This window comes from Fusarium coffeatum (genome assembly GCF_003316985.1).
Source record: "Fusarium coffeatum strain FIESC_28 chromosome Unknown BRIP53273_contig_385, whole genome shotgun sequence".
Classification (NCBI taxonomy): domain Eukaryota; kingdom Fungi; phylum Ascomycota; class Sordariomycetes; order Hypocreales; family Nectriaceae; genus Fusarium; species Fusarium coffeatum.
The window spans coordinates 1-14,499 of NW_022158174.1; the positions used below are offsets into that span (position 1 = coordinate 1).

Below are 14,499 nucleotides of genomic sequence, written 5' to 3' on the forward strand. Positions count from 1 at the left end.
AAAAAAAAAAAAAAAAGTCGTTAGTCACAAGGGTTCTTTGACTTGATCTTCTATGACAGTTTGTATGAGACCTTCCCCAGATTCTGGATGAGGGTACCGGAGTGACCCAAAAAGGATAAGATCGTGCATTAGTCTCATGCAGGTTCTATGCAGGACGGACATGGATGGACCTCCGGGCTACCCCGATCATGGCCCGGAGTTTTGTTAGTAGAATCGGAGTGTAGTTTAATATGAGGGGAATGACATGCAGAGGTGTGCTATTGAGTCAGTAAAAAGTATATTCCCCAGGAATTGAAAGAACAATGCTAGACAATAGCTGAGAACAATAGATAGTAACAACAATGGATAGTTATGCAAGTTATGCAGATAAAAGATAAGATAACAAAATGATTCCATTCATGATATCACAAGCATCTAGAACAATGCAAGCCCCTCATGCTCCTGCTCATGCATGCAGCCCGCGCATCACCTTCTTTGGAATCTCCTCAGAATTCTATGCATGTCCATCACCAAACTTGAGCCTCGTCTTCCCGAGAAATGCCGCCCTTAGACCGCGGCACATGTGTCACATCTACCCAATAAGACTTGACTAACACTCGGCAGAGGGCGCCTCTAATGCATGGTCCGGAGTACAATGCCGGGGTTTCTAGTGCGTATCGGAGGCAAAACGGACGGCGGCGGCGGAGGCGGACGCACACGCGCCGGAGTAGTCTGTATTGGAAAGTTAAGAGGTTCTTTGTAGACGATTGAGTTGGTACTTTGTGACTCAGCAGAAATAAACTTAAAGACCGAGTCTTCCCCCTCAATTCGCCTCTTTTTCCTCCCAAGCTCATCACCCAACCTTCCTACTATTCCATACCCTTATACCTTCTCCAAATATGACAAACGACTCCTCCAACAACGCCTCCAATGGCGAGAACAAGTCCTCCTTCACTGTCAAGGCAGGTCTCGCCCAGATGCTCAAGGGCGGCGTCATCATGGATGTTGTAAACGCTGAGCAAGCCCGCATCGCCGAAGAAGCCGGTGCCTGCGCCGTCATGGCCCTCGAGCGCGTCCCCGCCGACATCCGCAAAGACGGCGGCGTGGCCCGCATGTCCGATCCTGCCATGATCAAGGAGATCCAAGACGCCGTCACCATCCCCGTCATGGCCAAGGCCCGTATCGGCCACTTTGTAGAGTGTCAGATCCTTGAGGCTCTTGGTGTGGATTACATTGACGAGTCTGAGGTTCTGACTCCTGCTGATCACGAGAGCCATGTTGAGAAGAGCCCTTTCAGTGTGCCCTTTGTGTGCGGTTGCAAAAACCTCGGTGAAGCTCTTCGCCGCATTGCTGAGGGTGCTGCTATGATTCGAACAAAGGGCGAGGCAGGCACTGGAGATGTTATCGAGGCAGTTCGCCACATGAAGACCGTCAACCGCGACATCGCGCAAGCCAAGGCAGCCCTCGCAGAAGGTGGCATCGTGCGCATCCGCGAGTTGGCCCGTAAGCTCGAAGTCGACGCCGAGCTCCTCCGTCAAACCGCCGAACTAGGCCGTCTACCCGTCGTCAACTTCGCCGCCGGTGGAGTCGCCACCCCCGCTGACGCCGCACTCATGATGCAGCTCGGCTGCGACGGCGTGTTTGTCGGCAGTGGAATCTTCAAGTCTGGAGATCCTGCGAAGCGGGCCAAGGCTATTGTGCGAGCGACGACGCACTACAAGGATCCCAAGGTTCTTGCGGAGTGCAGCACGGGGTTGGGTGAGGCGATGGTTGGAATTAACTGCGATAGCATGAAGCCTGAGGAGAAGTACTCTGGACGAGGATGGTAAGGGTTTGTTTTGGCGTTTATTCAACATCGAGGAAAAGGAAGGGAAAAAGGAAAATAAAGGATACAACATCTTGGGGTATACATGAGTATTAGCGGGTGTATTAACACCATAATGAGAACAATTTTACAATGATCTTTGGTGTTGTGGCAATTTGTCAGTGTAATAAAAAATACAATATTGTGATAGCAACAACTTCTTAACAGGTGGCACTCTATGTACATGAGTTGTCTAACATCCACTCAGGTAATATGCCACAAATCCTGCCATATCATCTGGATACATAACCAGCCACACCCTTCCAAACATACAAATACCCGCCATATATAGAATGTAAACATCACACTCCTCCAAAGTTAAACACGGGGTCGCTTCTGTTTTCCACCGCCCTGTTCATCCATGGCTCTCTTCTGCCCATTCCCAACTTCGATGAGATTTCGCTTGCGATCGTTGCCCGCTTTGTTTTGATCTTTGCGCTACAAACAGTCAATATTACTCCTCCGAGGTACCGTAGGTATACTTACACGAGACTCTGCATAAGGACAGTTTGTGATTCGTGAGATCCAAGGTGCCCGAAGGGCAGAGTGAATCAAGACTTTGTTGTGCTGGAGGTGTCAGTAGTATACTGGACTATCAGAAAGGGACAACTCACTCGAAAGGCAGTCAGAATGCGGCTCTAGCGCTGTCCGAAACTGTCAAACTCTTCCCACTGAGATTCCTGGCCGCTCCATAGAGGAACAAAATTCTTTCCCTCCTGGGCACGTATAGCTTCGTTCAGGATCTTTGCGCAGAGAAGTTCAATCTCAATATCCGAAAGCTGTTGATGAATGACGTTCTTCCACTGGTCATAGATAGGAGGCATTCTCTCTGGTGGAGGCGCAAGTTGCTTCTCCGTAAGCTTCGATATATCTTCAGATAGACCTTTGGCCTTGCGATCCGTTACGAATTCATCTGTCCATTTCTTTGCCATCGCGGGACCCATCTTGGCGCGCCATTCGCGGGGAGAGGACCAGTCGCATATGGCCTCGAACATTTCACGAACGCGAGCGCAGTCGTCTTGTGGTGATCGTGGAAACGTTGGGTCGCTGGCTATACGAGTTTTTACCGCAGCATCGGGAGGGGTGGCGAGGGAGAGAAAGACAGCTTCCAGGCGATGGGCGCCCTCGCGACAGGGGATGTAGCCTTGGTATTGACGAGTGAACTGCTCTAGTTTGGGGACGAGCCAGGCTTGGTACTTGTTTTGGGAAGTAGGATGTGCGAGGCGGTATTTCTTTGGGGCTTGTTCAGTGGGAGGCCCTGGAACTGGTCGATTTAAAACAGGTTGGCGGTTCGAAGGGATCGGACGGTTGACGGGGGTTGTGAAGTTGAACCCAGGTTGAGGCTGATTTGGCTGAGGCGGGCTGATGGCTTGCATAAAAGGCTTCTGTTGTGGCGATAGGAGTCCTTGGACGTAAGGGACTTGGAAGAACGATTGCTGAGGAAAGGGTTGGTAGAACCCTTGGGGTTGATTCTCAGGCTTGAGGTACTGGGCCTGAGCTTGAGCTGGGACTTGATACCCAGGAAGACTCTGAAACAGAGCCTGATTGCTATCCGTGACCTGGGCGGGAAATTGAGTCTGAATGTGGTCATGGATAGGAAGTTGTTGCCCGGCCTGAATCTGAGGTTGAGACTGATGGTAGTTCTGTTGTTGATTCTGAACACGCTGAGCGTGTTGAGGAGTCTGACCATCTTGCTGATACTCTTTCAAAACCCGCTCAGCACTATCAACTCTTGCAGACCGAGTAGCAGGCGTAAGAGTGGCAGAAGACCCTCGCTCTTCCATGTTGCCAGACTCACTCAACGTCACCGTGGGTGAAAAGTCGTTCTCCTCGAGGAATTCCGACGGAGTGCTGAGTCGATCAAGATGCTCCTCCGGATTGATAAAGGTATCGAGAAGATCCATATTTGTCAGGTCGAATTCGGAAGTGCTCTCGTGAAAGCTCTCGTCGATCCACTGGTCGAAGCCTGGGCGGTTAGCAAGGGAAAGGAGGTGGTCAAAGTCGATTTCTCCAGCCATGATGGGCAATTCTCCAGAATTTCTGATACTGGAGAAAAGGGAAAAGTTGGGCAGAGGGATGGGATAGGGATTTATACTCTGGAATGGACTTACCAGATCTTTCATACAAAGAATGGACTTTGAGGAAGTGAAGTTGAGATTCTTGCCTGGATACTCTTTGAAGAACTTGCTTCTCTAGGTAGAGATAGGCATAAAGAAAACAGCTTGGTTGAGAGACCAATCAGAAGTATAAAGGCAAAGTGTTAACCGTCCTTTTGGGAGGATGACTTATCGAGGAATCATCCTAGAAAGTTTCCTTTGGTTGTGATGATTGCCAGAAGTTCAGATGCAGACCTTTGATGTTGACAGCGATAGCGATCAGAGGGTCATTGTTCACTTATACAACTGGGCTCTCAGTATGAACAAACGGTAGAGATACCGTTGTATTGTTGAAAGAAATGTATTCCAGGCAGGTATTGGGACTGACATATTCTGACAGGCAAGCATTTGTTATTGATTGTATTGACAAAAGCTGCCTGCAAGCATTGTTGGATGCTATTGTTAGTGAGGGGTAACTTATTGTTGGCTGGAAACGCCTCCAGCAAAAAAGCGACTGCAGCTGCCAAAGACCTGCCATGAGATTCAATCAATAAGTATGAATCCCTGTTCACCCATGCTGTGAGTTCTAGTCGTCAAAGAAGAGGCTCAGACAAGACACAGACCATGTTTGTAAAACCTCATGGTTACCTAACCAATCGGCTCAGTCACCTGTTTCCGGGAGCCTGGTCTAATGTTTCTTCAACCTGACAGGGGAAGCGGCTTGGTAAATGTGCGGGATGCTGCATGACAGGCGAAATGGCAAACATGGCCTTCTAGTGCTCAAGTCAGGTGCCAGAATAATAAAGCTCAATTAGGAGTATCCTCCCAGACTGGTTCATCTAGTTCAATGTAATCCGGGTTTCGATCCTGATTGTCTTCGCAGTCATAGGTATCATCATCGGGATCGTCGTTGCCATCATCATTGTTGTTATCAGAAATGTAGATATTGAAACTATTAGAGTTCTCAATATTAGTTCCTGGTGATAGAGGTGATGATTGATGTTCAGTAGTTGATAACTCCTGGCTGTTGGCAAAGTTCGATGGTTGACTTTTAGTCTGATCTTCGGCTTCTGCTTTGGCTTCCGCTTCGGCTTCCCATGCGATTTCTTTCATTTGTTTATGAGATGATGTGTGAACCACTGGACTCTATTAGTATCAAATTTATAAGAAGCATCTGTCAAGGAGCACCTCAAGTTTGACAGCTTGATCAGTACCACAGTGATTTACACTACACTTCTCGAATAAGCATCCATAGCTAAGATCCTGTACTCCCTGTTCCAGGATCCTGCATGATCTACCTACCCACTACATGAACAGAAACTTCCTCAAGCCCTTCCCAACTCATAGACTTCACCCTGAGCTCTTTAATACTTATTGTGACCTTAAAACAAGCTAGCTATCTTGTGAGATTTGGGCTAGTCAGACAATTACCAATGGAATGGACTGTTTGCTTCCAGCGTTCTTTATTTGTTATGTTGTACGGATAACTGCATCAGGGGAAAGAAATCTCTTGGATGTACTCCAGGTTTGTCTGCATGCAACATGCAATGGTATTCTCAAAGAGGCAGAAATCAAAGAGGATTTGTACCACATCAACCCTTAGTCAGTTCAGAAGATGTCGGCTCCAGGGGTTTGGGAAGAATTGGCACCGTCTTCTTTGCGTGGAGTGTTCAGATCTACAACTATTATCTGCTAACTATAGCTTCACTATATCCCGTATCGGCGCATACCACCAATCTTCATTATAACTATGCCTAAAGCACCATGCACGTAACAGATAACAATATAACATTCGCATCAGACCTTCCTCAGAGCAATCTAGGTATCATAAAATAAAAAACAAAGGCCAAAACTCCTTGCAACACAAATCCCTCACCATCACCCCACAACAACCATCTCATCCACCATCTTCATAAACCTCTCCCTATACTCCGCCGGATCCGCAGTAATACTCATAGGCCCCTTATGAGCAACCTTGTTAAACAGCTTAACAACCGTCGTCATAGCCCTCGCATGAAACGTATGCTTCGCCCAGAAAAAGTCCAGCACAATACACCGGTACGTCCATTTTCCTTCCACATCATTGACACCACTTCGCCAGTTTCCTGCGTCGGATTCAACAGTTGCGGGCGTGCTTCCGGCAGGATAGCGCACGAGGAAGAGTGAGTAGTCGACTGCGTTGTGCGCGGCCAGGAGTGCGCTGTCGGCGAAGAGGAGGGAAATGAGCTCTTCTTTTGCTTGGCGAGTTACACGGACTTTGTCGGGGAATTCATCGACTAGACGCTCGATTACACTATCCGGTACGAGAGCGCCGTCTGCGATGTCTCGCTCGGGGAAGAAGTAATCGTTTGGCTTGAGATCATACGTCTCCCACGTCTTACCCTCTTCACCATTTGGCTTCCCATAGAGTAAATTCTCCATGACAATATGATGCGTAGGCGCGGCACCCAACATGCCTCCCAGACTCTTATGCGGCGCATACACAAGATCCATAATCCTGACAAGCAAACTATGTGGCTGATGCTTCATGTGTCCCACATACGGATCCAACAACTCCTTGACGAAGAAATCATGCTCAAAGCGTCTAGGCAGTGATTTGATGAGAAACTTCTCATTCGCGGTAGTAAAGAAAGTAGAACCGCTATACCCCAAATCTCCAACTGGCACGAGCGATTCTTTGGTGTCGGTCTCGAAAGATTGCGCATACTCGTCCTCGTCGATCTGCCATACTTCTTTCCGCAGCGCGAGAAAGTCAACAGAGCGGTACCGGGAGAGGAGAAGTCTGAAGAGACGGAAGAAGGCGATTATGGATTTGATGAGACCTTTCTTTGAGGAGCCGTGGCGGCGACATATGGCGTTTGCTATTGAGACGGAGATGCGAGAGGAGCGGATCTTCATTTTGGAAGACGTCGATCTTTTGTTCGACGCTAGAATGAACCTAAAAGTCGACGTTTGAAGGAAGGAATTTGACTTGTGATGGTGGTGAAATTTGTTGGTGGAATGAAAAGGAAGGGTGACAAGATGTTGAAACTGTTCTGACGTCACTGTCAACAAATCGAGGATCGAGATTCGATACCAAGACCAAGACCGTGCAAGAACAAGCATCACATGTCGAAAGAAATATGAATAAATTATTGTAGAAGTTTCTGTATTTCTCATTTCATCCCGGTCATTACCGTTCCGTATCTCTATAAATATTCTGTATGTCTAGTATAGATATAAAATAAAATCCCAACACGCTCGCTTTACGCCAGTATCCAATAACAAAAAGTAAATCCAATAAGTCTTTTGTGTATCCGCTCTGATATTTCTCGTTCAGAGTAATTAAAACATAGGAAATAAAAATAAAAGAAAGACGTGATTAGAAACTGAATAGTCCACTTCTTCTCTTACCCAGTGGGTAAACAATGAGTGCACTCAAGAACAGACCAACGCTGATTCCAATGGCGACTTGAATAACCTTGAACAACACATTGAAAGCTGTCCCTTCGAGGTTACCCATGGTGTTCATATCAGTAGCGACCTTTGTGCCGTTCTTGGTGATCTCATCGGCCATGGTGATACTGGCAAGTAGTGAACCACCTGCTGCGAGACCAGAGGGAACTTGGACGAAGATAGCGGGGAGCATAGCTGCTGCTGCAAGACTGTATCCAACCTTGCGGGGCTTCTTTTCGGGATCTTGGCCCTTTTCTGGTGTGGTAGGTCGGGATTCGGGGTCTGTAAGGGTTGGCAGGGACCATGATGAGTCTGAATCGAACTTCTTCTTGGTGTAGCGTGGTCGCATACGGAGTTTCCACCAGTCGACAAAGTCGAGCCAGCCATTCTCGACGTGGCGACCCATGCGAGAGTACAAGTTTGCCAGAATACCGATTGTCAGGGCGCCCAGCATGTTGGATATTTGACCGTTGCCGCCAAAGTACTCTGCGCAGTAACTGTTTACTGACCAACCAGCAAGAGCCATTCCGACCATAACAGGAGATTGTTTCCACTTGGCTTGGTTGATGATACAGAGGCACAAAGTAAAACCTGGCACGAAGAGAAAGTACCAGCCTCGTTCCAGGGGTCTATCGCAGGTTGATCGACTGGAAGCGTTGCTGTCAATCATGCCGTAAAGGGATGCGCCGATAGTAATACCGTATCCGAGGAAGAGAGTGTAGATAAGAGCGTGGACCATACGGACACTACCAGCCACGATGTTATGACTTTGGAGTTCTAGTGAACTGCAAAGAACCATGTAACCAGGCAGAATCAGAGCGATACTACTCTGCGCTAGAGCACTGAAGCAGAATAGTTTGCCATCTTGGATAGAACCGAAGGCACGGGCGATGAACGATGTGATGACTGCGGCAGAAACTTCGAAAACGTGGGCGTATAGCTCGTTACTAGGAGCCAAGACAAGTTGAAGAATACCGACGATTGAACCGAGGAGGAAGGCAATAGGAAGATCGATGAAACGTCCCTGGAAAGCGAATGGTGCGACGCAAGCTGACGCCACACCATACAAGAACACTCGAACCCAGACGTTGTACTTTGGCTTTCGCTCGTTGACTTCGTCAAGGCGCTGTGTAGCTTCCTCGACGCCGATCTTGTCATGAACGACCTCTTTATAGATGTTATGCACATCGCGAAGACGTCCAAGATCAATACCCTGTGGAACACGCACAAGTTTGACTTCAGTTGTATGCGTAGTGCTATCGTCAAAGCTGATGATCATACAACCAGGCAGATACAAGAACTGTGCTTCAATCTCGAGGACTCGTGATGACATTGTCATGTACTCTTCCAATCGATGCGTAGGAGCACCATACATCATCAGCGCACGGCATAGCTTAAGGAGATAACGATGGCGCTGAATGATGCCCGCAATGTGGATGGTAATTCGTGCCTTGTCCCGCTTCTTAGGTGGTGCAGGAGGCTGCTTGATGTTCTCGGCCCATTTACCAGAGATATTCGCTGAAGCAGGCGCAGCAAACATGGAAGAGGATTTCATTAGCTCTGTAAGAGCAAGAGAGGAAGATGAGTGGCGGGATTTGTGGTAGTTGAACAAACCACTGGAAGGTCGAGAGCGAGGCGGTGTTCGAAGAGGCGTGCCGCTGGACGAAGCAGGTCGTGATATCGGAGGTGAAGGACGAGGCGACATGAGCGGCGTTCCTGTATCTTTCGGTGTGTTGACACCACTACCAGGAGCATTTCTATCATCGTGGTAAAGCTTTAGCAAAGAACCAAGAATACCGCCTCGGTACTGATCCGGTCTGGGGACGTAATCGTGGGCGTAAGCTTGTTGAAGCACAGGCGTAGCAGTTCCAGAAGCGTGACCTCCTCCGTTGGGATGTTTGGTGTATAAATCCTTCTTTCCCTTACGCGTGTGCGATCTGACGAGGTCCTCTGCTGCGGCGTGGTGTTGGAAGCGATCGTCGTCTTCAAATCTCGGTACACGCTGGCGAAGACCGAAGTAACCCGCATCTTCGACGGTTGTTGATTTAGGAGGTGGTGTAACTTTTGGTTCATCATAGTCTTCGATCAAAGGTTTGAAAGAGGGAACTTCTTCCATATCGATCGATCCTCTTCGTGAGCCTGGTGCAGAGTAACTGCCCACTGAGACGGCGAGTCGATCAGCTCTTTGTCGAGCATCAGCCATGGACCTGTACTGTCTCTCCGTAGTCCTGGACTCGGCCTGATCGGCCCTTTCTCGCTCACTGGGATCGTCATAACTGGTATTTCTGCGCAGTGCTGGTCTGGGTCGTTTAGGTCCAACAATTTCTGGTGTATCAGGGGCCAGACTCTGGGGTCTCTCCTGACGTTTCTTGTCCTGCTCCGCAGACAGGATCTTGGTGAGGGCGAGACTTAATTCGTAAGCATCTGGTGCATTGGGCGGTAGTTCTCCAGGGGCAAGTTTAGGTGAAGCAGCAGGTGAAAAGATGCCTTCGTCAGGATGTTGACGAGCTGTTGATTCGCTGCTTTCGCCTTTATTTTCTTTGCTGGCGTGAAATCCGACTTTTTTCTTTTCTCTCCGAGCAGGAGTATGACTTTGGCTGGTCTGACCACCACTTCCACTGCCACTCCCACTATCGTTGTGATCCGACATATTGAAAATCAAGGGGCGTATATAAAAATATTGGGTCCGGAAAGGTTCAAGTCAAGAGGACGGCCTCTCTTTTTAAGGATGGAGCCCTGAAGGCTCAAGGATGAGTAGAAGGAAAGGATGTTCATGACGGGCAAGGGAGGGTGAGATGATTTTACTATGTATGGCGATTTCTAAACTCGCTCCAGGGCGCAAAACAAGAAAAATCGAAAAACGAAAACTGGGTCTTGTATTTCTTAGAGATCGTAGTGTTGTGGCTACTACTACGTACGTGCGGACGGATACCTAGGGGGGCGGCAAACTTGCGTGATAAGGGACTGTGGGTCGCCGAGAGCAAGCCCGAGACGAGACGGCCAGGAGAGAAGTATAATAAATAACCTTGGTAGCCAGTTAGTTGATGATTGCATGATGATGGTGTGCTACTTTTATTTCGTGTCTAGTTTTAACTCGGCGTCATTGGGGCTGGATGCAGTTGGACTGGCGATATCTTTTTGGTGTTTTGAGTCATACACTAACCACTCTCTACACATTGCCTCATCATCTTACAAAGGAAATGTACGAGAACTTTCGATTATTCAATTTGTGTCACCGCTCGGCCGAGACTTGTGTAGACCAGTCACTCGTTCAACGTGAAAACCAATTGGCTCGGATAAAAAGAAGAACGAGTATTTCGTTATCATTTCAAATGCTCGGGTTACTCCATCGGGTGTAGGGTGTGACGAAGAAAAAAAAAAGAAACAAAGATAAAGCTCGACTCAGTGGACCGGGCTATCGGTATTCCAGAGGCCCTTTACGGGCTTCCAACACCGCCACGTGCGGGTCATGGTGCTCAACAACAGGGGATCAAAGCTCTAAAGTGTCCTGTGCTGAGCGGTACTTTATGCACCTGCCAGCCCTGCAGCGATCGGAAGGTTCCTTTCTCGGGGCCCGGGTAGTAATTTGCCTAGTTCCCATAGTTTGAAGCACGGAACTGGAATGCTAAACAAGTTCAATTGAGGCTCATTTATTTTAGTAACCTCTTTAGTGTTGTAAATCAATTCTCGTGGATTTTCTTTTTAGCTCGCACCATCTTGACAACACATCCACGTTGTTACCTGCAGGGCTGGCAGTTGATCGACGGTCTTGGTTTCTGAATCTGTGAGACAGAGTATGCAAGTTGACGTGCATTCGCAGCATACCAAGACGACATGAACGGTAACAGTTGTCTCTTTTGAGCGGTTAAAAAGGTACGGCACAGAAATGATCTGAGATTTAATGCATATCGTATCGTACGCGTAAGTAACGGTGAGTGTTGAACTTTAATGATGACATTCACAACACCACTGCAACCTCCAATGGATGCATGCATGTTATCTCTTCTCTCGGACCCATTGTTTTCCATTCTTTACAATCACATGTTAGAGTTTAGAAATCCAATCTTTGGGCTCCAATTCATAAACAAGGATAAGGGATGCAAGAGTCACTGAGTGGATATTCTCCCGATATTGCCGGGCTGGCCGGAGCGGAACCTAGTTGATCATAGCGTCGATAAAGCTTGAACTAGAAACCTCTAGACGAGCTGTACCTGTGCGTGCAGTTGACCATACCACTGGTAGATATTGATATCTTCAAGATAGTGTAGAAATGGCTGATTCGTCACGAGAAACACAAAGTTTGAGATTAAGTATATTTTCAAACTACTATCTAGACGCTGATTGAGTCATTTCAAATCCCATATCTCTCCTTCACATTAAACACCAGAACCCTTCCTTCACGGACCGGCCTATCATGGAAATTCCGGTTTATGCGTTTCCTCTCCCTTAGTTGACCGAAGCCTCACCAAGGTTCTGGATAATTCGGCCACCGTCGAAAAGACCGTTAGCGGCCCGAGCACGGCAGAGAGTGTTTCCACGCTCCTGGACATTGTTGTCGCACTCGAGGTTGGACTGCGCGACGCAGCTAAGTCGGCTATCACCTGTGATATTATTAGCAACTGTACCTGCATAGACTAGATAAGGAAGTGCACTTACAGGCGTTTCCACCGGGAACGCAGCGGCCAGCTTGACCGTTGGAGGCGGTGCAGGCATCCTGCTTCAAGCTGGTGTTGGCAACACAGCATTCGCCTTGAGGAACAGGACGGTTCTGGTTCTGGCGACGAACGTGGACTGCATCGCGGGGAGCGTTGCGGACGCCTTCGACATCGACGATGCCGGCGGAGGCAACGGCAACGAAGCCGAGAACGATGGTGGCGAGAGAGAACTGCATTTTGAAGATTGAAGAGGAAAGAGTTGATTATTTGTTGGTGTTTAAGTTGTGAAGTTGAAGTTGAAGTAATGGGATTGTGAAATGGACCAGCCGACCAGCGGAAGAGAAGTGAAGATAGTAGTTGATTGAAAGAGGTGAGTAGAACTGAAGAGACAAGAACGAAATGGGGAGGTTTGTCCAGTCATCTTATAGTTTTTCGTGTCTGCGATGACTCCGTAAAACGATAGTGAGCCCCCCTCGCCAAGGCATCACGTCTCAAGACTGTGGTGTTGAGAATTGACTATAGCAACTGGTCTGTATAGCTTCTAGCCGCTCAACGGAAATAGCCTATAGTGAGGAAACCTAGTCTCGAACATCTTGGCCAGTCTCGAAACGGCAATGCATTAGGATTGGATGACACGAAGAATGCCTGGCCTTCAGGTAAAACAACCTGGAAGTTCGGAAAACTCGACCAAGAAGAGAATAGTCACTAACTATCGTGAAGGAAACATCTGCCTCCTTGAGGCCGGATCTTGAACTATCCGTCTGAACTTGAGACGTGGGGCTGAGGGGACAGATTTAGTGGAGTTAGAACGTCTGTGCAAAGGTGCAGCATCTGTGCGAATATTTCTGTCGTCTTGTCTTGGGGTTTCATGTTTTCTTACGTGCTGAGTGTTAAGATATAGGCTTGGTCAAACAATTAACTGGGGTTATAGCCGAGGGTGTAACTCTGTGGTTATAGTGAGGATACTATTGATTGGTGATGATTTTACCCTACAGTAGCTCACTAGAAGTTGAATCTATTGAATATCGCAGTTATGAGAGGTGACATGATTTAGGTGTAGACATTGATCATATACATCACTTTCTCACTGAGTGTCGTCCTCACATTCTAGGTCTGGCTAAGTCCGCAAGTCAATGGATGACAAAGTTTTCCTTCATCTCATCTCATCTCTAAGATAAATAGAATAATAACATATCGAGTATCATATCAACAACCCCAAACCATACTCAACAATCACGGCTATACAATCCTGGTTAGCGCAAACCAACACCTCAACTCCACTGAGTAATCGAGTCTCGACTCTTCCATTTTACTGGGTCTTGATTCTTCTCCCCTGGGCCCTGGCCTCTCCTTACACTCACCCCAAACCAAAGGTGAATCAATGCATTCACCGAAATAAACGCCCAAGCGCCCTCGAAGCGAAATAGGTTAGGCTCATCAAGTTACATTCAACACTCACTGGGCATCAGTAATTTCTTGTCTCATCTCATCTCTTCAACAATTACAATGGCTTCTCAGAACCAGGGCCGCATCGTGCCTATGCGCGTCATTGTCTGTGGCGTTCATCGCACAGGCACATTGAGTACGTTGTGTTTTGCTGCCTTACCTTGTATACACGTGTGAAACATTTCTGATACTACCCAGGTATTCGAAACGCCCTCTGGCAACTCGGTTTCCACGACTGCTACCACATGCAATCCCTCATCAAGGACCCATCTCGCGCCCCAGAATGGATCCGTGCTTTCGAAGCAAAATACGCCAACCAGGGTTCTTTCACCCGCGACGACTGGGACCGTCTTCTCGGCGATTGCCAAGCTGTCTGTGATGTCCCCGCCGCCTTCTTCGGCGCTGAACTAGCGGAGCTGTATCCTGATGCCAAAGTTATCATTCTTAACCGTGATCCTGAGAAGTGGTATGAGAGCGTGCTTAATAGCATTTATTTGCTTACTTCGCCAAAGGATGTTTGGGGCAAGTTGAGTATGATTTATTGCTTTTTGCTGGATTCGAATATTCAGTATATGGCCAAGTATAGCAAATCTATGAAGTCGCTTGTGCAAAAGTATGATCATGGGAATGAGAAGGAGAAGGCGCTGGAGTGGTACAAGGCGCAGTATGACGAATTCCGCGAGCGTATCCCTGAAGAGCGTCGCTTTGAGTATACGATTACTGATGGATGGGAGCCGCTTTGCAAGTATTTGGAAGTTCCTGTGCCAAAGGTTGAGGATCCAAAAACTGGTAAGATGGTCGTCGTGCCTTTCCCGCATCTCAACGATGGAGAAACGTTTCGTCAGAATAGCAAGGTCATGAAGAAGAAGAGCAAGGAGAGAGCGAACCAAAATTTGCTTGCTGGTGTGGGAAGATTGGCGTTGATGGGTGTTGTCGGATATGCTGGATATCTTACGTGGAAGACTCGACTTGGAGGACGAGTCTAACGTATATCGCCAGAACTATATATTCATCTGCACTATAA

General features: G+C 47.9%; 7 protein-coding genes across 7 annotated transcripts; 2 read left to right on the plus strand and 5 right to left on the minus strand.

Annotated features, from left to right (window-relative positions):
* Positions 1-878: 878 nt before the first annotated feature.
* FIESC28_11330 (uncharacterized protein) lies at positions 879-1,808 on the plus strand (the record flags this gene model as incomplete). Its single annotated transcript, XM_031165455.1, has 1 exon — positions 879-1,808. One exon carries the CDS (start codon positions 879-881, stop codon positions 1,806-1,808), a length of 930 nt encoding a protein of 309 aa, XP_031010467.1.
* A 673-nt stretch (positions 1,809-2,481) lies between these two features.
* On the minus strand, positions 2,482-3,861 carry FIESC28_11331 (uncharacterized protein; the record flags this gene model as incomplete). Its single annotated transcript, XM_031165456.1, has 1 exon — positions 2,482-3,861. One exon carries the CDS (start codon positions 3,859-3,861, stop codon positions 2,482-2,484), a length of 1,380 nt encoding a protein of 459 aa, XP_031010468.1.
* Positions 3,862-4,746: 885 nt separating this feature from the next.
* Positions 4,747-5,052, minus strand: FIESC28_11332 (uncharacterized protein; the record flags this gene model as incomplete). The annotated part of the gene is made up of 1 exon (XM_031165457.1): positions 4,747-5,052. The coding sequence occupies one exon, from the start codon at positions 5,050-5,052 to the stop codon at positions 4,747-4,749; it is 306 nt and encodes a 101-aa protein (XP_031010469.1).
* A 765-nt stretch (positions 5,053-5,817) lies between these two features.
* Positions 5,818-6,837, minus strand: FIESC28_11333 (uncharacterized protein; the record flags this gene model as incomplete). The annotated part of the gene is made up of 1 exon (XM_031165458.1): positions 5,818-6,837. One exon carries the CDS (start codon positions 6,835-6,837, stop codon positions 5,818-5,820), a length of 1,020 nt encoding a protein of 339 aa, XP_031010470.1.
* Positions 6,838-7,300: 463 nt separating this feature from the next.
* Positions 7,301-10,024, minus strand: FIESC28_11334 (uncharacterized protein; the record flags this gene model as incomplete). The annotated part of the gene is made up of 1 exon (XM_031165459.1): positions 7,301-10,024. One exon carries the CDS (start codon positions 10,022-10,024, stop codon positions 7,301-7,303), a length of 2,724 nt encoding a protein of 907 aa, XP_031010471.1.
* Positions 10,025-11,820: 1,796 nt separating this feature from the next.
* FIESC28_11335 (uncharacterized protein) lies at positions 11,821-12,265 on the minus strand (the record flags this gene model as incomplete). The annotated part of the gene is made up of 2 exons (XM_031165460.1): positions 11,821-11,975; positions 12,031-12,265. 2 exons carry the CDS (start codon positions 12,263-12,265, stop codon positions 11,821-11,823), a joined length of 390 nt encoding a protein of 129 aa, XP_031010472.1.
* A 1,270-nt stretch (positions 12,266-13,535) lies between these two features.
* On the plus strand, positions 13,536-14,461 carry FIESC28_11336 (uncharacterized protein; the record flags this gene model as incomplete). Its single annotated transcript, XM_031165461.1, has 2 exons — positions 13,536-13,611; positions 13,674-14,461. 2 exons carry the CDS (start codon positions 13,536-13,538, stop codon positions 14,459-14,461), a joined length of 864 nt encoding a protein of 287 aa, XP_031010473.1.
* Between the last annotated feature and the right edge of the window lie 38 nt (positions 14,462-14,499).